General features: G+C 43.9%; 1 protein-coding gene and 1 long non-coding RNA gene across 6 annotated transcripts in view; one reads left to right on the top strand and one right to left on the bottom strand.

Moving 5' to 3' along the window:
* Positions 1-9,121, top strand: part of LOC118379861 (extracellular matrix protein 2-like) — a 46,870-nt gene extending 37,749 nt beyond the window's left edge. For all 3 annotated transcript variants that reach the window (XM_052526157.1, XM_052526155.1, XM_052526156.1), the window contains 6 exons: positions 2,811-2,946; positions 3,174-3,331; positions 5,257-5,396; positions 5,631-5,743; positions 5,839-6,052; positions 8,367-9,121. In XM_052526157.1, coding sequence (XP_052382117.1) covers positions 2,811-2,946; positions 3,174-3,331; positions 5,257-5,396; positions 5,631-5,743; positions 5,839-6,052; positions 8,367-8,535 — 930 coding nt within the window. In that variant the 3' untranslated portion in view covers positions 8,536-9,121. The remainder of the gene's footprint in view (positions 1-2,810; positions 2,947-3,173; positions 3,332-5,256; positions 5,397-5,630; positions 5,744-5,838; positions 6,053-8,366) is intronic.
* Positions 9,122-9,937: 816 nt separating this feature from the next.
* On the bottom strand, positions 9,938-13,370 carry LOC127931995 (uncharacterized). 3 transcript variants are annotated; one of them, XR_008143460.1, is made up of 6 exons: positions 11,687-13,370; positions 11,081-11,179; positions 10,443-10,981; positions 10,267-10,354; positions 10,171-10,214; positions 9,938-10,118 (listed from the first exon to the last, which is right to left on the bottom strand). It is a non-coding gene; the product is annotated as an uncharacterized LOC127931995 (long non-coding RNA). The 3 variants fall into 3 exon arrangements; XR_008143461.1 differs by lacking the exon at positions 10,171-10,214 and having other exon boundaries at positions 10,267-10,849; XR_008143462.1 differs by lacking the exons at positions 10,171-10,214; positions 11,687-13,370 and having other exon boundaries at positions 10,267-10,761; positions 11,136-11,208.
* Positions 13,371-23,167: the final 9,797 nt, after the last annotated feature.

Below are 23,167 nucleotides of genomic sequence, written 5' to 3'. Positions count from 1 at the left end.
CGACACTGAGCCTTTTTCTAAAATATTTTATGAGATTGGAAAACACAGAGATCTTAGACCATTCCTCCATACAGAATCTTCACAGATCCTCTACATCCTTTGTCTGCTCTTATGAACTGCACTCTTCCACGACTGAAGGTCAATGTAAATTCAAATCCGGAGACTGTTGATTTTGTGGTCAACTAAACATTTCCTTGTGGATTCTGATGTTTGCTTAGGGTTATTATAAGGCTGGAAGTGTCAGCCTCCTGGTTGAAACCAACCAGGTTTTTGTCTCTGTTTAATTCCAAATGCCGTTTCGTATGTTTTTCTTCTCTATTTCCAAGGTCCCTTAAGGTGAGAATCTAGAGACAGTCAGGACGTTTCTCTAACAAAAATACAGCTTGACTTTGTTAACAAGAAACTCGCTATCGTGACAGGAGTGCCAACATCGACAGTTTTATTTCCAAACCACACCCACTCATTGCTACGGGTCACAGCCACCCACTGCTACGGGTCACAGCCACCCACTGCTACGGGTCACAGCCACCCACTGCTACGGGTCACAGCCACCCACTGCTACGGGTCACAGCCACCCACTGCTACGGGTCACAGCCACCCACTGCTACGGGTCACAGCCACCCACTGCTACGGGTCACACCCACCCACTGCTACGGGTCACACCCACCCACTGCTACGGGTCACACCCACCCACTGCTACGGGTCACAGCCACCCACTGCTACGGGTCACACCCACCCACTGCTACGGGTCACACCCACCCACTGCTACGGGTCACACCCACCCACTGCTACGGGTCACACCCACCCACTGCTACGGGTCACAGCCACCCACTGCTACGGGTCACAGCCACCCACTGCTACGGGTCACAGCCACCCACTGCTACGGGTCACAGCCACCCACTGCTACGGGTCACAGCCACCCACTGCTACGGGTCACAGCCACCCACTGCTACGGGTCACAGCCACCCACTGCTACGGGTCACACCCACCCACTGCTACGGGTCACACCCACCCAAAGTATTTCTAAGAAAATAATTATTCCTGCTATTTAAATCCAGGTCTGATACTGACTAGTTTACAACCCAATGTACAATATTTCCACCCACTTTAACTGTTTCACAGCCACCCATGACAGAATGACAGATTGTTATCCATTACTATTACATGTCAATGATACATGCTTTATTGATCTCACTTTATTAGCCAATACTATTACGGGTCACATGATACATGTTTATTGATCCACCCATTAGCCAATACTACGGGTTACATGTCAATGATACAAGAAAATAATTATTCCTGCTATTTAAATCCAGGTCTGATACTGACTAGTTTACAATCCAATGTACAATATTTCCATTTCTTTAACTGTTTCCATTACCAATACTATTACATGTCAATGATACATGTTTATTGATCTCCTTTATTAGCCAATACTATTACATGTCAATGATACATGTTTATTGATCTCCTTTATTAGCCAATACTATTACATGTCAATGATACATGTTTATTGATCTACTAAAATAACATTAGCCAAACTACTGCCATAGTCAATAAAATAACATGTTTATTGATCTGCCTATTAGCTCAGGATGTCAATGATACATGTTTAAATGTTTATTGATCTAATAACATAGCCAATACTAATGCCTATAGCTCAATGATAAAATGTTTATTGACCCAAATTAACTGCCTTAGCTCAGGACCTAAAATACTATTATATGTCAAATGATACATGTTTATTGCTCCTTTAAAATAAATACTATTAACTCAATGATAGTTTATTGATCGTAAAATAACTTTACCCAAATCTACTATTACATGTCAATGATACATGTTTATTGATAACTGCCTTTATTAGCCTAAAATACTATTACATGTCAAATGATAATGTTTATTGAAGATCGGACCCCTAAAATAACATACCCAAATCTAACTGCCTGTAGCTCAGGACCTAAAATAACATACCCAAATCTAACTGCCTGTAGCTCAGGACCTAAAATAACATACCCAAATCTAACTGCCTGTAGCTCAGGACCTAAAATAACATACCCAAATCTAACTGCCTGTAGCTCAGGACCTAAAATGACATACCCAAATCTAACTGCCTGTAGCTCAGGACCTGAAACAAGGATATGTATTTTCTTGGTACCATTTGAAAGGAAATACTTTGAAGTTTGTGGAAATGTGAAATCAATGTAGGAGAATATAACACATTAGATCTGGTTAAAGATGATACAAAGAAAAAAACATGCCTTGTTTTGTATTTTTTCTGAACCATCTTTGAAATGCAAGAGAAAGGCTGTAATGTATAATTCCAGCCCTTTTGCAATGTAGTCTTTGGCCACTAGATGGCAGCAGTGTATGTGCAAAGTTTTCAACTGATCTAATGAACCATTGCATTTCTGTTCAACATGTTGTATCAAGTCTGCCCAAATGTGCCTAATTGGTTTATTAATAACTTTTCAAGTTCATAACTGTGCACTATCCTCAAACAATAGCATGGTATTATTTCACTGTAATAGCTACTGTAAATTGATAGTGCAGTTAGATTAACAAGAATTTAAGCTTTCTGCCCATATCAGATATGTCTATGTCCTGGGAAATGTTCTTGTTACTTACAACCTCGTGCTAATCACATTAGCATAGAGGTTAACTTTATTGTCCATTACTATTACATGTCAACGAAACAACTGACATTGATCGTCTAGCTTTCGCAACACCCCAGCGCTCACACGCACACAGACACAGACACACAGACACACAGACACACAGACACACAGATTTTGTTCATGTTTGTTGTTCAGGGCCTGAAGTTCCTGAGCCGTCTTTACCTGGACAACAACCTCCTAGAGATGGTCCCACTAGACTTCCCATCAACACTACAGGAGCTGAAGATCAATGAGAATCACCTCAAAGGGATCGAAGAGAACAGCTTCCAAGGTAGTACAAAGAAATAACTAATTTGCCTGCTGCTACTTACTGGACAAAAATACAAATTACTTTTCAAACTTCTTTTGGGGGTGTTTCAGGCCATATAGTGCTTCAATCTAAAATACTTTGACAACAGAAACATACATAATTGTTATTGGAAGAGTCTGAAACTATAAACAAACTCAGGGAGACGTTTTTATTGGAAAATATTTAAATTTCTGTGTAATTTCTCAAAGGTCTGAGTGACCTGTTGACCTTGGAGTTGGAGGGGAATCTCTTGAGTGAAGGCAACGTGGATCCTCTAGCTTTCAGACCCCTCTCCCAGCTCTCCTACCTCCGTCTGGGCAGAAACCACTTCAGGACAGTCCCCCAGGGCTTGCCCCCATCTCTACTGGTGAGCTTTTATACATTTTATAGAAAAACCTTGGATAAATCTAAGGTACATTTTGTAGTTCCTCAATGTTTTCGACCACTATGTTTCTTTTGCTACCTCTCTGCAATTTTAGTCATAGACGCAGTGTACATTTTCACTGGGACGATACACATTTCGATGAAACGGTGATGCAACTGCAACCTTTTTCTTACTTCTTGAGTGTAGGTGGCAGTATTTTCATATTTGGCAAAAAAAAAACGTACCCATTTGAAACTGCCTATTTCTCAGGCCCAGAAACTAGAATATGCATATAATGGTCAGATTAGGATAGAAAACACTATAAAGTTTCAAAAACTGTCAAATTATTGTCTGTGAACAGAACTGATATTGCAGGTGAAAACCTGAGGAAAATCCAACCAGGAAGTGCTGTTTTTCCCTGAAAGCTCTCTGTTCCATTGGATGCCTTCCCTCCATTTAAAGGGATATCAACCAGATTCCTTTTCCTATGGCTTCCTCAAGCTGTGAACAGTCTTTAGACATAGTTTCAGGCTTTTATTTTGAAAAATGAGCGGGAAAGAACCCACCGCGTCAGTGGATGGCTGGGTGCCAACAGAGTTTTTCATGCGCAACAGCCATTTTCTCTCTCTCTCCTATGGAAGAAGCTACATTCCGGTTGACATATTATCGATTAAATATTGTAAAAACAACCTGAGGATTGATTATAAAAAACATTTGACATATTTCTACTCACTTTACGGATACTATTTGGAATTTTCGTCTGGAATGTCGTGACCGTTCGTGCCTGTGGATTTCTGAACATAACGCGCCAAACAAATGGAGGTATTTTGGATCTAAAAATAATCTTTATGGAACAAAAGGAACATTTATTGTATAACTGTGAGTCTCGTGAGTGCAAACATCCGAAGATCATCAAAGGTAAGCAATTTAATTTATTGCTTTTCTGACTTTCGTGACCAATCTACTTGGCTGCTAGCTGTTTGTAATATTTTGTCTACTGAGAGAGATGTCCTTACATAAATGCTTGGATAGCTTTCGCTGAAAAGTTTTAATGAATTCTGACACGCCAGGTGGATTAACAACAATCTAAGCTGTGTTTTGCTATATTGCACTTGTGATTTCATGAAAATTGAATATTTTTAGTAATTTGAATTTGGCGCTCTGCAATTGAGCGGATGTTGATGAAAATATTCCCGCTCACGGGATGGGTGTGTCAAGAAGTTTTAAAAACTATTTTCCACAACTCACTCTCATGCTCTGGTTAAAGGCAAGGCACCAGGAACGAGTGGCTCTGTCAGACATTTTCTCCTAAAAAACTACCACTGAGGTCTGTCTGTGGGGAAACAATCTGAACAAACATACCAACGATGGCTAACCCAAACAGCCAGGGCTGACCACAGACATGGAGGCCTGCTTCAATTAACACCCAGTATAACATGTTCAAAAACAACAGAGAGATGTTATTATCTCAGAGATCCCAGAGGAACGAAGGGTCTCATCAGAGCATCTCTCCCAGAGGAACGAAGGGTCTCATCAGAGCATCTCTCCCAGAGGAACGAAGGGTCTCATCAGAGCATCTCTCCCAGAGGAACGAAGGGTCTCATCAGAGCATCTCTCCCAGAGGAACGAAGGGTCTCATCAGAGCATCTCTCCCAGAGGAACGAAGGGTCTCATCAGAGCATCTCTCCCAGAGGAACGAAGGGTCTCATCAGAGCATCTCTCCCAGAGGAACGAAGGGTCTCATCAGAGCATCTCTCCCAGAGGAACGAAGGGTCTCATCAGAGCATCTCTCCCAGAGGAACGAAGGGTCTCATCAGAGCATCTCTCCCAGAGGAACGAAGGGTCTCATCAGAGCATCTCTCCCAGAGGAACGAAGGGTCTCATCAGAGCATCTCCATTCTTCATTGTATCATTCTGTTTCTTTGCAGGAGGTTTATCTTGAGAACAACCTGATAGAAGAGATATCTGACTCTGTCTTCAACCAAACCACTAACCTGAACATGATCTCACTGAGACACAACAGACTGGAGGAGTCCAGGATTGCACCTCTAGCATGGATCAACCACAAGTAAGAAAACAGTAAGATCTCACAAGTCTTCTTTTTTTCTCATCAATAAATCTTACAGGGAATAACATTCCTTCCCTTTCTCTTTCATGTGTTGGCGCTCTCTCTCTCTCGCTCTCTCTCTCTCTCGCTCTCTCCACACACACACACACACACACACACACACACACACACACACACACACACACACACACACACACACACACACACACACACACACACCCTTCCTCCCACCAGGAACCTGGAGTCCATTGACCTGTCCTACAACCGCCTGTACCTGGTCCCATCCTACCTGCCCAGAGCTCTGGTCCACCTGGTCTTGGTAGGGAACCAGATTGAGAGGATCCCAGGTATGTACCATCGAGGACAAGTGTTTTAATGAATACTTCTTAAGTAATATCCTTTGGGAATACAATGTTCATCTTGTGTTTATGTTTTAATTCAGGGTTTGTGTTCGCCCACATGGTGCCGGGGATAGAGTACCTGTACCTGTCCCACAACAAGCTGGATGGGGAGGGAGTGGAGCCACAGTCCTTCTTGGGCACCTATACCTCTATGACAGAGCTGTGTTTAGACCACAACCAGCTCATAACGGTTCCCCCTGGTATCAACCAGATGAGCACTCTGCACTTCCTGCGCCTCAATAACAACAACATTAGGTATTGGATTGTTACTGTACATTGACGTAAATGTTTATAGATGCACCGTTTCACCATATGCTATGTCAATAGCTACACTGACTGCAGTTATTTATACATAATAACCTAGTGACAGGGCTGTAATAACCTAGTGGCAGGGCTGTAATAACCTAGTGGCAGGGCTGTAATAACCTAGTGGCAGGGCTGTAATAACCTAGTGACAGGGCTGTAATAACCTAGTGACAGGGCTGTAATAACCTAGTGGCAGGGCTGTAATAACCTAGTGGCAGGGCTGTAATAACCTAGTGGCAGGGCTGTAATAACCTAGTGGCAGGGCTGTAATAACCTAGTGGCAGGGCTGTAATAACCTAGTGACAGGGCTGTAATAACCTAGTGACAGGGCTGTAATAACCTAGTGACAGGGCTGTAATAACCTAGTGACAGGGCTGTAATAACCTAGTGGCAGGGCTGTAATAACCTAGTGCAGGGCTGTAATAACCTAGTGACAGGGCTGTAATAACCTAGTGACAGGGCTGTAATAACCTAGTGACAGGGCTGTAATAACCTAGTGACAGGGCTGTAATAACCTAGTGACAGGGCTGTAATAACCTAGTGACAGGGCTGTAATAACCTAGTGACAGGGCTGTAATAACCTAGTGACAGGGCTGTAATAACCTAGTGACAGGGCTGTAATAACCTAGTGACAGGGCTGTAATAACCTAGTGACAGGGCTGTAATAACCTAGTGGCAGGGCTGTAATAACCTAGTGACAGGGCTATAATAACCTAGTGGCAGGGCTATAATAACCTAGTGACAGGGCTGGCAGGGCTGTAATAACCTAGTGACAGGGCTGTAATAACCTAGTGACAGGGCTGTAATAACCTAGTGACAGGGCTGTAATAACCTAGTGACAGGGCTGTAATAACCTAGTGACAGGGCTGTAATAACCTAGTGACAGGGCTGTAATAACCTAGTGGCAGGGCTGTAATAACCGAGTGGCAGGGCTGTAATAACCAAGTGGCAGGGCTGTAATAACCTAGTGACAGGGCTGTAATAACCTAGTGGCAGGGCTGTAATAACCAAGTGGCAGGGCTGTAATAACCTAGTGACAGGGCTGTAATAACCTAGTGACAGGGCTGTAATAATGACAGGGCTGTAACCTAGTGACAGGGCTGTAATAAAGTAACCTAGTGGCAGGGCTATAATAACCAAGTGGCAGGGCTGTAATAACCTAGTGGCAGGGCTGTAATAACCTAGTGACAGGGCTGTAATAACCTAGTGGCAGGGCTGTAATAACCTAGTGGCAGGGCTGTAATAACCTAGTGGCAGGGCTATAATAACCAAGTGGCAGGGCTGTAATAACCAAGTGGCAGGGCTGTAATAACCTAGTGGCAGGGCTGTAATAACCTAGTGGCAGGGCTGTAATAACCTAGTGGCAGGGCTGTAATAACCTAGTGGCAGGGCTGTAATAACCTAGTGGCAGGGCTGTAATAACCTAGTGGCAGGGCTGTAATAACCAAGTGGCAGGGCTATAATAACCAAGTGGCAGGGCTATAATAACCAAGTGGCAGGGCTGTAATAACCAAGTGGCAGGGCTGTAATAACCAAGTGGCAGGGCTGTAATAACCTAGTGGCAGGGCTGTAATAACCAAGTGGCAGGGCTGTAATAACCAAGTGGCAGGGCTGTAATAACCAAGTGGCAGGGCTGTAATAACCAAGTGGCAGGGCTGTAATAACCAAGTGGCAGGGCTATAATAACCAAGTGGCAGGGCTGTAATAACCTAGTGACAGGGCTGTAATAACCTAGTGACAGGGCTGTAATAACCTAGTGGCAGGGCTGTAATAACCTAGTGACAGGGCTATAATAACCAAGTGGCAGGGCTATAATAACATAGTGGCAGGGCTATAATAACATAGTGGCAGGGCTGTAATAACCTAGTGACAGGGCTGTAATAACCAAGTGGCAGGGCTGTAATAACCGAGTGGTATAACCATATGTGCAGATCTGAACCTTCAGTGCTAACCCTTTCTGATAATATATAATAATAATAATAATAATAATAACATTTAGCAGGGCTTTTATAACAAAGCTGACTTACAGTCAGGGCATACATTCTACGTGGGTGGGCTGGAATAACCCACTACCATATGTGCAGATCTGAACGCCATGCTAACCCAACTGAGCTTGTAGTTTTGGGAGAGGAACATGATTTGAATTGGCCTTCACAGAACACAGATCAATTCCAGAGTATTGACTTTCTCTCCGTCCAATACAGAGTAATACAGGTAATCACTTCATGCTGTACAACCAATTCACCTTTTCATCATCTTACAGGACGTTTGCAGAGGACGCTTTCTGTGACCCCGAGAACGACGAGGACGCTAACATATTGACGCTGCGCCTGGAGAACAACTACATCGACCCCAGGAAGATCTCTTCCTCCGCCTTCTCCTGCGTACGCTCCTACTCCAGCATCGTCTTGAAACCTCAGTGGACCAAGTAACATGCGTCTTTTTAACGCTGTTATCTTTGACTGAAAGGAAAATGTCACTAAATCACCAGCTGTGTTGAAACCTTGGTGGATGAAATCACATGCTTCTAACATTAATAACATAACAAATATACCCCCTTAGCACCTTCTCTTTCGGCACTCCTGTAGATCTGAAAGGTGTAAACAATATGGCTACATTTCCACACAGCCAATCAGAAGGCAAGATCACGTAATTACCATATTGGTTCAGCCAATCGCAAAGGAATAAGAATTAAAAAAATTACGATGATTCTCTCAGATCGAGAGGAAATGACTGGAAGTCCATGTGGAATTCAGCCTGTGTATTCTGTCTGTTATTCTAGTAAAAACCAAAGAAAGATCTGTCAAGTACGGGTTGTTACAGTATATCGAGAAAATGTCACTAAATCACCAGCCTCCGGCTGTGTGTCTCAATATTACTGAGTGACGCGTACAACCTGCTACCCATGTTAATGTAAAGTAGAAGGTGAAACATTCTGCTATGAAAATGTAAACACACTGTATGTACCTTCCATGTCTCAGTGTTTTATTGATCTTTATTAAACTGTTTTTTTTTTTACCATGGAAGGAAAATGTCTTGGCGATTGAGGCACAACTTCTTGGGCTTTTTCCTGAAACCTTTCATTTAAAGATCGAAGAGTTTCATCCATTGTAGAGAACCTCAGTCAGTCAAAAAGCACTGAGGCTGGATCTGGGTGTAACGTCGGGGCGAGTGATGAGTGAGGAGTCAAATGCAGAGAGCGAAGTGAACGGGAAAAACGCTTTAATGTCCTTCAAAACGTAACAGGTCCAGACATGGGTGAATGCCCTTAAAACACTGGTGGTAAACAAACCCAAAACCAAGTGACAAACACTGGACAGCGAAAACCCCAAAACAAACACGATACATCACCAAACGTAACAAACCAACAAGCCCGCACAAACACCAGCGGGCAAAACGAACTTAAATAACACCCATCCCAAAACCCCAACAAGGAACAGGTGAAAACAATTAGACAGAAACAAATGAAAAGGACGAAGGGATCGGTGGCAGCTAGTAGACCGGCGACGACCGCCGAGCAGGAAGGGGAGCCACCTTCAGTGGCAGCTATTAGACCGCCGAGCAGGAAGGGGAGCCACCTTCAGTGGCAGCTAATAGACCGCCGAGCGCCGCCCAAGCAGGAAGGGGAGCCGCCTTCAGTGGCAGCTAATAGACCGCCGAGCGCCAGAACAGGAAGGGGAGCCGCCTTCAGTGGCAGCTAATAGACCGCCGAGCAGGAAGGGGAGCCGCCTTCAGTGGCAGCTAATAGACCGCCGAGCAGGAAGGGGAGCCGCCTTCAGTGGCAGCTATTATACCGCCGAGCGCCGCCCGAGCAGGAAGGGGAGCCGCCTTCAGTGGCAGCTAATAGACCGCCGAGCGCCACCCGAGCAGGAAGGGGAGCCACCTTCAGTGGCAGCTAATAGACCGCCGAGCAGGAAGGGGAGCCACCTTCAGTGGCAGCTAATAGACCGCCGAGCAGGAAGGGGAGCCACCTTCAGTGGCAGCTAATAGACCGCCGAGCAGGAAGGGGAGCCACCTTCAGTGGCAGCTAATATGCCGAGCGCCACCCGAGCAGGAAGGGGAGCCACCTTCAGTGGCAGCTAATAGACCGCCGAGCAGGAAGGGGAGCCACCTTCAGTGGCAGCTAATAGACCGCCGAGCGCCAGAACAGGAAGGGGAGCCACCTTCAGTGGCAGCTAATAGACCGCCGAGCAGGAAGGGGAGCCACCTTCAGTGACAGCTAATAGACCGCCGAGCAGGAAGGGGAGCCACCTTCAGTGACAGCTAATAGACCGCCGAGCAGGAAGGGGAGCCACCTTCAGTGGCAGCTAATAGACCGCCGAGCAGGAAGGGGAGCCACCTTCAGTGGCAGCTAATAGACCGCCGAGCGCCACCCGAGCAGGAAGGGGAGCCACCTTCAGTGGCAGCTAATAGACCGCCGAGCAGGAAGGGGAGCCACCTTCAGTGGCAGCTAATAGACCGCCGAGCAGGAAGGGGAGCCACCTTCAGTGGCAGCTAATAGACCGCCGAGCAGGAAGGGGAGCCACCTTCAGTGGCAGCTAATAGACCGCCGAGCAGGAAGGGGAGCCACCTTCAGTGGCAGCTAATAGACCGCCGAGCAGGAAGGGGAGCCACCTTCAGTGACAGCTAATAGACCGCCGAGCAGGAAGGGGAGCCACCTTCAGTGGCAGCTAATAGACCGCCGAGCAGGAAGGGGAGCCGCCTTCAGTGGCAGCTAATAGACCGCCGAGCAGGAAGGGGAGCCGCCTTCAGTGGCAGCTAATAGACCGCCGAGCAGGAAGGGGAGCCGCCTTCAGTGGCAGCTAATAGACCGCCGAGCAGGAAGGGGAGCCGCCTTCAGTGGCAGCTAATAGACCGCCGAGCAGGAAGGGGAGCCGCCTTCAGTGGCAGCTAATAGACCGCCGAGCAGGAAGGGGAGCCGCCTTCAGTGGCAGCTATTAGACCGCCGAGCGCCGCCCGAGCAGGAAGGGGAGCCACCTTCAGTGGCAGCTATTAGACCGCCGAGCGCCGCCCGAGCAGGAAGGGGAGCCACCTTCAGTGGCAGCTAATAGACCGCCGAGCAGGAAGGGGAGCCACCTTCAGTGGCAGCTATTAGACCGCCGAGCGCCACCCGAACAGGAAGGGGAGCCACCTTCAGTGGCAGCTAATAGACCGCCGAACAGGAAGGGTAGCCACCTTCAGTGGCAGCTAATTGATCGCCGAGCAGGAAGGGGAGCCACCTTCAGTGGCAGCTAATAGACCGCCAAGCGCCACCCGAGCAGGAAGAGGATCCGCCTTCAGTGGCAGCTAATAGACCGCCGAGCGCCACCCGAGCAGGAAGGGGAGCCACCTTCAGTGGCAGCTAATAGACCGCCGAGCGTCGCCCGAGCAGGAAGAGGATCCGCCTTCAGTGGCAGCTAATAGACCGCCAAGAGCAGGAAGGGGATCCGCCTTCAGTGGCAGCTATTAGACCGCCGAGCGAGCAGGAAGGGGAGCCACCTTCAGTGGCAGCTATTAGACCACCGAGCGCCGCCCGAGCAGGAAGAGGAGCCGCCTTCAGTGGCAGCTAATAGAGAGCGCCACCCGAGCAGGAAGGGGAGCCACCTTCAGTGGCAGCTAATAGACCGCCGAGTGCCACCCGAGCAGGAAGAGGATCCGCCTTCAGTGGCAGCTAATAGACCGCCGAGCGCCACCCGAGCAGGAAGGGGAGCCACCTTCAGTGGTATTCGTGACACTGGGCTGCTTTTGAAATGGCACCCTATACCCTATACAGTGCACTACTTTAGACCAGGACCCATAGGGGATAGGGTGCACTACTTTAGACCAGGACCCATACCGGGATAGGGTGCACTACTTTAGACCAGGGCCCATAGGGGATAGGGTGCACTACTTTAGACCAGGGCCCATAGGGGATAGGGTGCACTACTTTAGACCAGGACCCATACCGGGATAGGGTGCACTACTTTAGACCAGGGCCCATAGGGGATAGGGTGAAACGAGGTCCTGGTGACGGAGGGTTACAATAAGGACGTTACAGAGATCAAATCAAACTTTATTAGTCACATGCGCCGAATACAACAAGTGTAGACCTTACCGTGAAATGCTGACTTACAAGCCCTTAACCAACAGTGTAGACCTTACAGTGAAATGCTGACTTACAAGCCCTTAACCAACAATGCAGTTCAAGAAAGAGTTAAGAAAATATTTAAAAAATAGACTATATACAGGGTGTACCGGTACCCAGTCAGTGTGGAGGCTATATACAGGGGGCACCGGTACCCAGTCAGTGTGGAGGCTATATACAGGGGGTGCCGGTACCGAGTCAGTGTGGAGGCTATATACAGGGGGCACCGGTACCCAGTCAGTGTGGAGGCTATATACAGGGGGCACCGGTACCCAGTCAGTGTGGAGGCTATATACAGGGGGCACCGGTACCCAGTCAGTGTGGAGGCTATATACAGGGGGCACCGGTACCCAGTCAGTGTGGAGGCTATATACAGGGGGCACCGGTACCCAGTCAGTGTGGAGGCTATATACAGGGGGCACCGGTACCGAGTCAGTGTGGAGGCTCTATACAGGGGGCACCGGTACCCAGTCAGTGTGGAGGCTATATACAGGGGGCACCAATACCCAGTCAGTGTGGAGGCTATATACAGTGTGTACCGGTACCCAGTCAGTGTGGAGGCTATATACAGGGGGCACCGGTACCCAGTCAGTGTGCGGGGGTACAGGTTAGTTGAGGTCATTTGTACATGTAGGTGGGGGTGAAGTGACTATGCATAGATAACAGTGTAGATAGTTCGGTGGCCATTTGATTAATTGTTCAGCAGTCTTATGGCTTTGGGGGTAGAAGCTGTTCAGGAGCCTTTTGGTTCTAGACTTGGCGCTCCGGTACCACTTGCCGTGCGGTAGCAGAGAAAACAGTTTATGGTTGACTGGAGTCTCTGACAATTTAATGGGCTTTCCTCTGTCATCGCCTATTATGTAGGTCCTGGATTGCAGGAAGCTTGGCTCCAGTGATGTACTGGGCTGTTCACACTACAGTGTGTAACACTGTGTAGCGCCTTACGGTCAGATGCCGAACAGTTGCCATACCAGGTGGTGATGCAAGCGGTCAGGATGCTCTCGATGGTGCAGCTGTAGAACTTTTTGAGGATCTGGAGACCCATGCCAAATCTTTTCAGTCTCCTGAGGGGGAAAGGTGTTGTCGTGCCCTCTTCACAACTGTCTTGGTATGTTTGGACAATGATAGTTTGTTGGTGATGTGGACACTAAAGGAACTTGAAACTCTCGACCGGCTCCACTACAGCCCCGTCAATGTTAATAGTGGCCTAGTTGGGCGTCTTTTCTAGGCGGTGTCAGAGGATCACTGGGGCTTCCTGACATCCATGACCTATGTCCTAGACGGTGTCAGAGGAAAGCCCCAATAATTGTCAAAGACTCTAGTCACCCAAGTCATGGACTATTGTCTCTGCTACCGCACGGTGTGGTACCGGAGCACCAAGTCATGGACTATTGTCTCTGCTACCGCACGGTGTGGTACCGGAGCACCAAGTCATGGACTATTGTCTCTGCTACCGCACGGTGTGGTACCGGAGCACCAAGTCATGGACTATTGTCTCTGCTACCGCACGGTGTGGTACCGGAGCACCAAGTCATGGACTATTGTCTCTGCTACCGCACGGTGTGGTACCGGAGCACCAAGTCATGGACTATTGTCTCTGCTACCGCACGGTGTGGTACCGGAGCACCAAGTCATGGACTATTGTCTCTGCTACCGCACGGTGTGGTACCGGAGCACCAAGTCTAGGACCAAAAGGCTCCTTAACAGCTTCTACCCCCAAGCCTTAAGACTGCTGAACAATTAATAAAATGGCCACCTGGACTGTTTACATTGACTCCCCCCTGTTTGTTTTTACACTGCTGCTACTTGCTGTTTATTATCTGTGCATAGTCACTTTACCCCTACCTACTCGACTAACCTGCACCCCCTCACATTGACTCGGTACCGGTACCCCCTGTATATAGCCTCGTTATTGTTATTTTATTGTGTTTTTATAATTTTTTACATTAGTTTAATTGGTAAATGTTTTTTAAAATCGTCTTGAACTGCATTGTTGGTTAATAAGGGCTTGTCAGTAACCATTTCAAGGTCTACACCTGTTGTATTTGTTTCAAGGTAAACCTGTTGTATTCGGCCCATGTGACAAATAAAGGTTTGATTTGACTTAGTTGACCACGGCGGCTCTTGCAGGGCAGAAATTTGATGACCTTGTTGGAAGTCACTGAGCTCTTCAGTAAGGCTATCCTACTGCCAATGTTTTTCTATGGAGATTGCATGGCTGTGTGCTCGATTTTATGCACCTTTCAGCAACGGGTATGGCTGAGAAAGCCAAATCCACTAATTAGAAGGGTTGTCCACATATGTTTGTGTGTATATATACAGTACCAGTCAAAAGTTTGGACACACCTACCCATTCTAGGGTTCTTCTTTATTTTTACTATTTTCTACATTGTAGAATAATAGTGAATAATAGTGAATACATCAAAACTATGAAATAACACACGGTAACCAAAACAGTGTTAAACAAATGAAAATATATTTTAGTCTTCAAAGTAGCCACTACTTAGCGCATTCTTCATGAGGAATGCTTTTACAACAGTCTTGATGGAGTTCCCACATACAGTAGGGCAAAAAAGTATTTCGTCAGCCACCAATTGTGCAAGTTCTCCCACTTAAAAAGATGAGGCCTGTAATTTTCATCATAGGTACACTTCAACTATGACAGACAAAATGAGAAAAAAATTGCAGATTCAGTCTTCCCAGCCTGGTGCAGGTCTACAATTTTGTTTCTGGTGTCCTTTGACAGCTCTTTGGTCTTGGCCATAGTGGAGTTTGGAGTGTGACTGTTTGAGGTTGTGGACATGTGTCTTTTTATACTGATAACAAGTTCAAACAGGTGCCATTAATACAGGTAACGAGTGGAGGACAGATGAGCCTCTTAAAGAAGAAGTTACAGGTCTGTGAGAGCCAGAAATCTTGCTTGTTTGTAGGTGACCAAATACTTATTTTCCACCATAATTTGCAAATAAATTCATTAAAAATCCTACAATGTGATCTTCTGGATTTTTTTTTCTAATTCTGTCATAGTTGAAGTGTACCTATGATGAAAATCACAGGCCTCTCACATCTTTTTAAGTGGGAGAACCTGCACAATTGGTGACTGACTAAATACTTTTTTTGCCCCACTGTATGCTGAGCACTTGTTGGCTGCTTTTATATTCAAAATATATTTTAGATTCTTCAAAGCAGCCACCCTTTGACTTGTTGACAGCTTTGCACACTCTTGTCATTCTCTCAACCAGCTTCACCTGGAATGCTTTTCCAACAGTCTTGAAGGAGTTCCCACATATGCTGAGCACTTGTTCGCTGCTTTTCCTTCACTCTGCGGTCCAACTCATCCCAAACCATCTCAATTTGGTTGTGGTCGGGAGATTGTGGAGGCCAGGTCATCTAATGCAGCACTCCATCGTTCTCCTTATTGGTCAAATAGCCCTTACACAGTCTAGAGGTGTGTTGGGTCATTGTCCTGTTGAAAAACAATTTATAGTCCCACTAAGCTCAAACAAGATGGGATGGCGTATCGCTGCAAAATGCTGTGGTAGCCATGCTGGTTAGGTGTTCCTTGAATTCTAAATAGATCACAGACAGTGTCACCAGCAGAGAAACCCCACACCATCACACCTCCTCCTCCATGCTTCATGGTGGTAACGACACATGCATCCATGCTACTCTGCGTCTCACAAAGACCCGGTGGTTGGAACCAAAAAAATTCAGATTTTGATAAACACTTGACACCGAAATGCCTATTTTGACAAAATAAAGTGACACTTTAAACATCTAACAGAATAATTAATTCGGGCTTTTTCTTTCAAATCTATCTCAGACTGGCCAATAAAAATAAAATATTAAGGTGGGCAAAAGAACACAGACATTGGACAGAGGAACTCTGCCTAGAAGGCCAGCGTCCAGGAGTCGCCTCTTCACTGTTGATGTTGAGACTGGTGTTTTGTGGGTACTATTTCATAAGCTGCCAATTGAAGACTTGTGAGGCATCTGTTTCTTAACACTCTGATGTACTTGTCCTCTTGCTCAGTTGTGCACCGGGGCCTTCTACTCCTCTTTCTATTCTGGTTAGAGCCAGTTTGCACTGTTCTGTGAAGGGAGTAGTACACAGCGTTGTACGAGATCTTCAGTTTCTTGGCAATTTCTCGCATGAAATAGCCTTCCTTTCTCAGAACAAGAATAGACCGACTAGTTTCAGAAGAAAGTTCTTTGTTTGTTGCCATTTTGAGCCTGTCATCGAGCCCACAAAAGCTGATGCTCCAGATACTCAACTAGTCTAAAAAAGGCCAGTTTTATTGCTTCTTTAATCAGTACAACAGTTTTCAGCTGTGAACATAATTGCAAAAGGGTTTTCTAATGATCAATTAGCCTTTTTAAAATGATAAACTTGGATTAGCTAACACAATGTGCCATTGGAACACAGGAGTGATGGTTGCTGATAATGGGCCTCTGTACGCCTATGTAGATATTCCATTTAAAAAATCTGCCGTTTCCTGCTACAATAGTCATCTACAACATTAATAATGCCTACACTGTATTTCTGATCAATTTGATGTTATTTTAATGGACAAAAAAGGAGCTTTTCTTTAAAAAACAAGGACATTTTTTAGTGACCCCAAACTTTTGAACGGTAGTGTACATGTGATATGAGTAATGTAAGATATGTAAACATTATTAAAGTGCCATTATTTAGAGTGCCATTGTATAAAGTGACCAGCAATCAGCCATGAACCACTGAGCAGCCATGAACCACTGAGCAGCCATGAACCACTGAGCAGCCATGAACCACTGAGCACGTCTCTTCCTGTCACATGACTTCTGTTCTGATGATGCAGTAAGTAGGTATGGAAATTCACTTTACCGTAAGCTGCCGAGTCATATTTTCCCCTGATTTCAATGAGAACATCATACCTGGGTTCAAATACTATTTGAAATCTTTCAAGTAATTTGAGTGTTTGCTTCATCCTGCCTGGGGTGCCAAATGGGCTGGGTTTACAGTTTTGGGACTGTTTTATTGGTTTCATTAAGCCAGGCAAGCTCAATCAAGCACAGCTATTGTATTTGAAACTATTTCAAATAGTATTTGATCCCAGGTCTGGAAGACATACACAGTTTATTGGTGTCCATGGAAATGACTCTAAACTGTCTGTTTCTTGTGCTAAGCTAATTGGACATAATAAGGGCATATCCTGTTTATACTAAATGGAACTCATTTGAAAAGGTTGACTATCTATAGATCTCATGAGCACAGACATAACTAATTGACATCCCGGTCATAGAAGAGAATGGAGAGGGCTCTTTATTCATGTTTCAATATAGTAAATATGGTCGTATTGATTCTTGAAAGATGTGAATCCTTTCCATATTTAAGCATGCAGAATGTGAGAGAAGAGTGGAGCAGGCAGAATGTGAGAGAAGAGTGGAGCATGCAGAATGTGAGAGAAGAGTGGAGCAGGCAGAATGTGAGAGAAGAGTGGAGCAGGCAGAATGTGAGAGAAGAGTGGAGCAGGCTCTATGCTTAATACCGAATCATCTGGTTGTGTTGTCAATATGCATATTTTGATTTAACTTTTATTTATTCATGCAGGTCAGTTAAGAACAAATCTGTTTTTACAATGATGGCCCTTAAAGTCTAATGAATCGGAACAAATGCAGACAAATCAACTGAACATTATTGTTATTGACTGATCTCAGTCTACAGACTGATCTTCTGTAGGAAAATAATACAAACCAACTCAATATGAGAGAGATGGTGCACTTAAACATGAATAAAAGCCCCTGTCCATTATAGCTGGGTGTTTCAGCCAAACCCTAACCTAGTTGGGCCCTCTGGGTTTCACCCTTCAGACTGCAGTGTGCTGTGGCAAGCAAATATCAGATGCCACATAAGCACTGAAGGAAACATGCACTTAGACCTATTCTGTGCTTTTTGTTGAGTATGAGTAGGGAGATTTCTGGTAATTCCAACGTAATTCAATGGTTATTTTGGCCATGACTCATTCCTAAAACAGAACTCAAAGTGAAACTGGGAAGTGAGAATGCAATCCCAGCTGCTGCTAAAGAGTGTAAACAAGAGACACATTAACTGAGCAATGGGCCATTTTAGAGAATCATTAACTAACTGAGCTATGGGGCCATTTTAGAGAATCATTAACTAGCTGAGCTATGGGGCCATTTTAGAGAATCATTAACTAACTGAGCTATGGGGCCATTTTAGAGAATCATTGACTAGCTGAGCTATGGGGCCATTTTAGAGAATCATTAACTAACTGAGCTATGGGGCCATTTTAGAGAATCATTAACTAGCTGAGCTATGGGGCCATTTTAGAGAATCATTAACTAACTGAGCTATGGGGCCATTTTAGAGAATCATTAACTAACTGAGCTATGGGGCCATTTTAGAGAATCATTAACTAACTTAGCTATGGGGGCCATTTTAGAGAATCATTAACTAGCTGAGCTATGGGCTATTTTAGAGAATCATTAACTAACTTAGCTATGGGGGCCATTTTAGAGAATTATTAGCTAGCTGAGCTATGGGGCCATTTTAGAGAATCATTAACTAGCTGAGCTATGGGCTATTTTAGAGAATCATTAACTAACTTAGCTATGGGGGCCATTTTAGAGAATTATTAGCTAGCTGAGCTATGGGGCCATTTTAGAGAATCATTAACTAACTGAGCTATGGGGCCATTTTAGAGAATCATTAACTAACTGAGTTATGGGCCATTTTAGAGACACATTAACTAACTTAGCTATGGGGCCATTTTATAGACACATTAACTAGCCAACCATGGGGCCATTTTAGAGACACATTAACTAGCTAAGACATGGGGCCATTTTAGAGACAAATTAATTAGCTAGCTATGCCATGGGGCCAATTTAGAGACACATTAATTCTTTGGGATAGGGGGCAACATTTTCACTTTTGGATGAATAGCGTGGCCAGAGTGAACTGCCTCCTACTCAGTCCCAGATGCTAATATATGCATATTATTATTAGTATTGAATAGAAAACATTCTAAAGTTTCTAAAACTGTTTGAATGATGTCTGTGACTATAAAAGAACTCATATGGCTGGCAAAAACCTGCCAATCCAAACAGGAAGTGGGAAATCTGAGGTTTGTAGTTTTTGAACTCAGCCCCTATAAAATACACAGTGGATGTGGGTTAGGGTTAGGGTTAGGGTTATTTTGCACTTCCTAAGGCTTCCACTAGATGTCAACCATCTTTAAAACGTTGTTTCAGGCTTCTACTGTGAAGGGGGGCCGGATGGGAGCTGTTTGACTAAGGGGTCTGCCTGCAGCCTCGTTCTCAGTCACGCGGTTTCACATGAGAGGTATCTCTCGTTCCATTGCTTTTCTACAGACAATGGAATTCTCCGGTTGGAACATTATTGAACATTTATGATAAAAACATTTTGACATGTAATATAACTTTTTGAACTTTCCGTCCTACTGGACCTGAACTCGATTTTGGTTTGTTTACCAAACGTCCTAACAAAAGAAGCCATTGTACATAAATGGACATAAATGACGGACATTATCGAACAAAACACGCATTTATTGTGGAACTGCGATTCCTGGGAGTGCATTCTGATGAAGATCATCAAAGGTAAGTGAATACTGGGCTTTAGGTGAGGCAGGTGAACCTGTAACTTTATTACTTCAACAGCCATTTAACAGGAGGTCCTCTCATAGCTTTACAGGAAAATTACTCTGAGCATAAAAGGCAACACCTCCACCATTGGCATTCCCGTTTCTTGACCTTCTTTAGGACCTCCATTCAGACACATATTATCTAGTAATTTAACACCATAATATCTTTTCACATTTATTCCATAACTACATACTGCTTAAAATGTGTTCTTGGATCACGCTATCGCTATGTTACATTCTCTCTGCTGACTTAGTGTTATTGGCGGTTGCTACATCCCCTGCCAAAATAACAATGACTCATTGTTTCCTCTCTAACTTAGGGAGACAGCAGGTCAAAGCGGAGTAACTGACTGTAGTTAACTTACTGGTCATTATTTACTATCTAATGTAAGGAGACAGCAGGTCAAAGTGGAGTAACTGACTGTAGTTAACCTACTGGTCATTATTTACTATCTAATGTAAGGAGACAGCAGGTCAAAGTGACTGTAACTGACTGTAGTTAACCTACTGGTCATTATTTACTATCTAATGTAAGGAGACAGCAGGTCAAAGTGACTGTAACTGACTGTAGTTAACCTACTGGTCATTATTTACTATCTAATGTAAGGAGACAGCAGGTCAAAGTGGAGTAACTGACTGTAGTTAACCTACTGGTCATTATTTACTATCTAATGTAAGGAGACAGCAGGTCAAAGTGACTGTAACTGACTGTAGTTAACCTACTGGTCATTATTTACTATCTAATGTAAGGAGACAGCAGGTCAAAGTGACTGTAACTGACTGTAGTTAACCTACTGGTCATTATTTACTATCTAATGTAAGGAGACAGCAGGTCAAAGTGACTGTAACTGACTGTAGTTAACCTACTGGTCATTATTTATTCTGTAATGTAAGGAGACAGCAGGTCAAAGTGGAGTTGCTGACTGTAGTTAACTTACTGGTCATTATTTACTATCTAATGTTAGCCACCTAGTTAACGTTAGCATTAGCCACCTAGCTAACCTTAGCATTAGCCACCTAGCTAACGTTAGTCATAACAAATTGTAATTGGTAACATATCATACAAAATGGATGATGGACATCCACAAATTAATACATACCATAGCAATTGGAGTGTCCCAGATTTATATGCACTATGTTACGTCTACCTCTGAGTCCAGGTTGCAATTTAAACACGCCTCTGGGGGGGTTCAGCTTTGTCAAGCACAAAAGAGAAACTATAAAAATCAAGATCAATATAAAATGTATGCTTGCACAAAATACAATAATGTTTTTAATCCACTTAACTTGTTACCAAATAGTCTCTGGGTATTGAAAAGTACTTTATATGATTCTAAAAAGATTTTGTAGATTTTATAGCATTTTTCTGTGATGCTAAATATTTTCCAATGACTCTGAATCACCACCGTCAAGTATTTGTGGGTAGAAACAGCATTGGGTTGCAGAATGGAGCAATTCCTGAACATGATCACACACAACCCAACCACAGTTCTGCTCCTTTTCTCTCCGTTGGAAAGTCTGAGAAATGCTACATAGCTAGTTTTGAACATACACAGAGAAGATAATGAACATAATCCTCTCTGTGTGTGTTCAGGCATCAGTTGTTTTATTCTCTTCTCACACTCCCACAATCCTCAGTGGAACCCTCAGGTCGGGGTTATTCACCCATATTCAACGGTGGGCCAGATGTAACATTTAAAAAAGAATAAACATTTTCCACATCTAATTATTCTTCAGAGGAGAATAAAAATAAATAAATAAAAAGCAATGTACACACACCATATAAAGCCCTTTTCTTAAAATGTAATGTTGCTCAAAGTAATTATGAAAGAAATGGTGGGTGCTCAACAGATGTGAGTCGAGGTACAACCAAATAAAATCTGATTATTAAAAGAAAAAGGTTCACCACTTAAAAGATCCTTAAAAATAATGTCATTTTAAAGTCGCCTAAAAACTAAAAGCGGTTCAATAAATAACACATGAAGACAAACCGATCTGAAGGAAGCTTTCAGTTCCCTAAGTCATGAGCTGCTTTGTTTACATAACAGTTTGAGAGGATCATAAATGGAACTCAAATCAAATCAAACCTAATTGTATTTGTCACGTGCCCCGAATACAACCTTACTGTGAAAGGCTTAATACAACATCTGTAGACCTTACTGTGAAAGGATTAATACAACATCTGTAGACCTTACTGTGAAAGGATTAATACAACATCTGTAGACCTTACTGTGAAAGGATTAATACAACATCTGTAGACCTTACTGTGAAAGGATTAATACAACATCTGTAGACCTTACTGTGAAAGGATTAATACAACATCTGTAGACCTTACTGTGAAAGGATTAATATAACATCTGTAGACCTTACTGTGAAAGGATTAATACAACAGGTGTAGACCTTACTGTGAAAGGATTAATATAACATCTGTAGACCTTACTGTGAAAGGATTAATACAACATCTGTAGACCTTACTGTGAAAGGATTAATACAACATCTGTAGACCTTACTGTGAAAGGATTAATACAACATCTGTAGACCTTACTGTGAAAGGATTAATACAACATCTGTAGACCTTACTGTGAAAGGATTAATACAACATCTGTAGACCTTACTGTGAAAGGATTAATATAACATCTGTAGACCTTACTGTGAAAGGATTAATACAACATCTGTAGACCTTACTGTGAAAGGATTAATACAACAGGTGTAGACATTACTGTGAAAGGATTAATACAACAGGTGTAGACCTTACTGTGAAAGGATTAATACAACAGGTGTAGACCTTACTGTGAAAGGATTAATACAACAGGTGTAGACCTTACTGTGAAAGGATTAATACAACAGGTGTAGACATTACTGTGAAAGGATTAATACAACAGGTGTAGACATTACTGTGAAAGGATTAATACAACAGGTGTAGACATTACTGTGAAAGGATTACTGACAAGCCCTTAACCAACAATGCAGTTCAAGAAACAGTTTTTATATTCAATATTTACTAAATTAAAAAAAGTTAAAAATCAAATAAATCAAAAAGTAACACAAGAAAAGTACATAACAATAAGGAGTAATGGGACTATTATATACAGGGGGTATCGGTTAGTAATGGGACTATATACAGGGGGTACCGGTTAGTAATGAGACTATATACAGGGGGTACCGGTTAGTAATGAGACTATATACAGGGGGTACCGGTTAGTAATGGGACTATATACAGGGGGTAGACATTACGGTTAGTAATGAGACTATATACAGGGGTACCGGTTAGTAATGGGACTATATACAGGGGTACCAGTT

Source organism: Oncorhynchus keta, chromosome 10, assembly GCF_023373465.1.
Source record: "Oncorhynchus keta strain PuntledgeMale-10-30-2019 chromosome 10, Oket_V2, whole genome shotgun sequence".
In the NCBI taxonomy this organism is placed as follows: Eukaryota; Metazoa; Chordata; class Actinopteri; order Salmoniformes; family Salmonidae; genus Oncorhynchus; species Oncorhynchus keta.
This window is presented reverse-complemented; position numbering and strand designations above follow the sequence as displayed.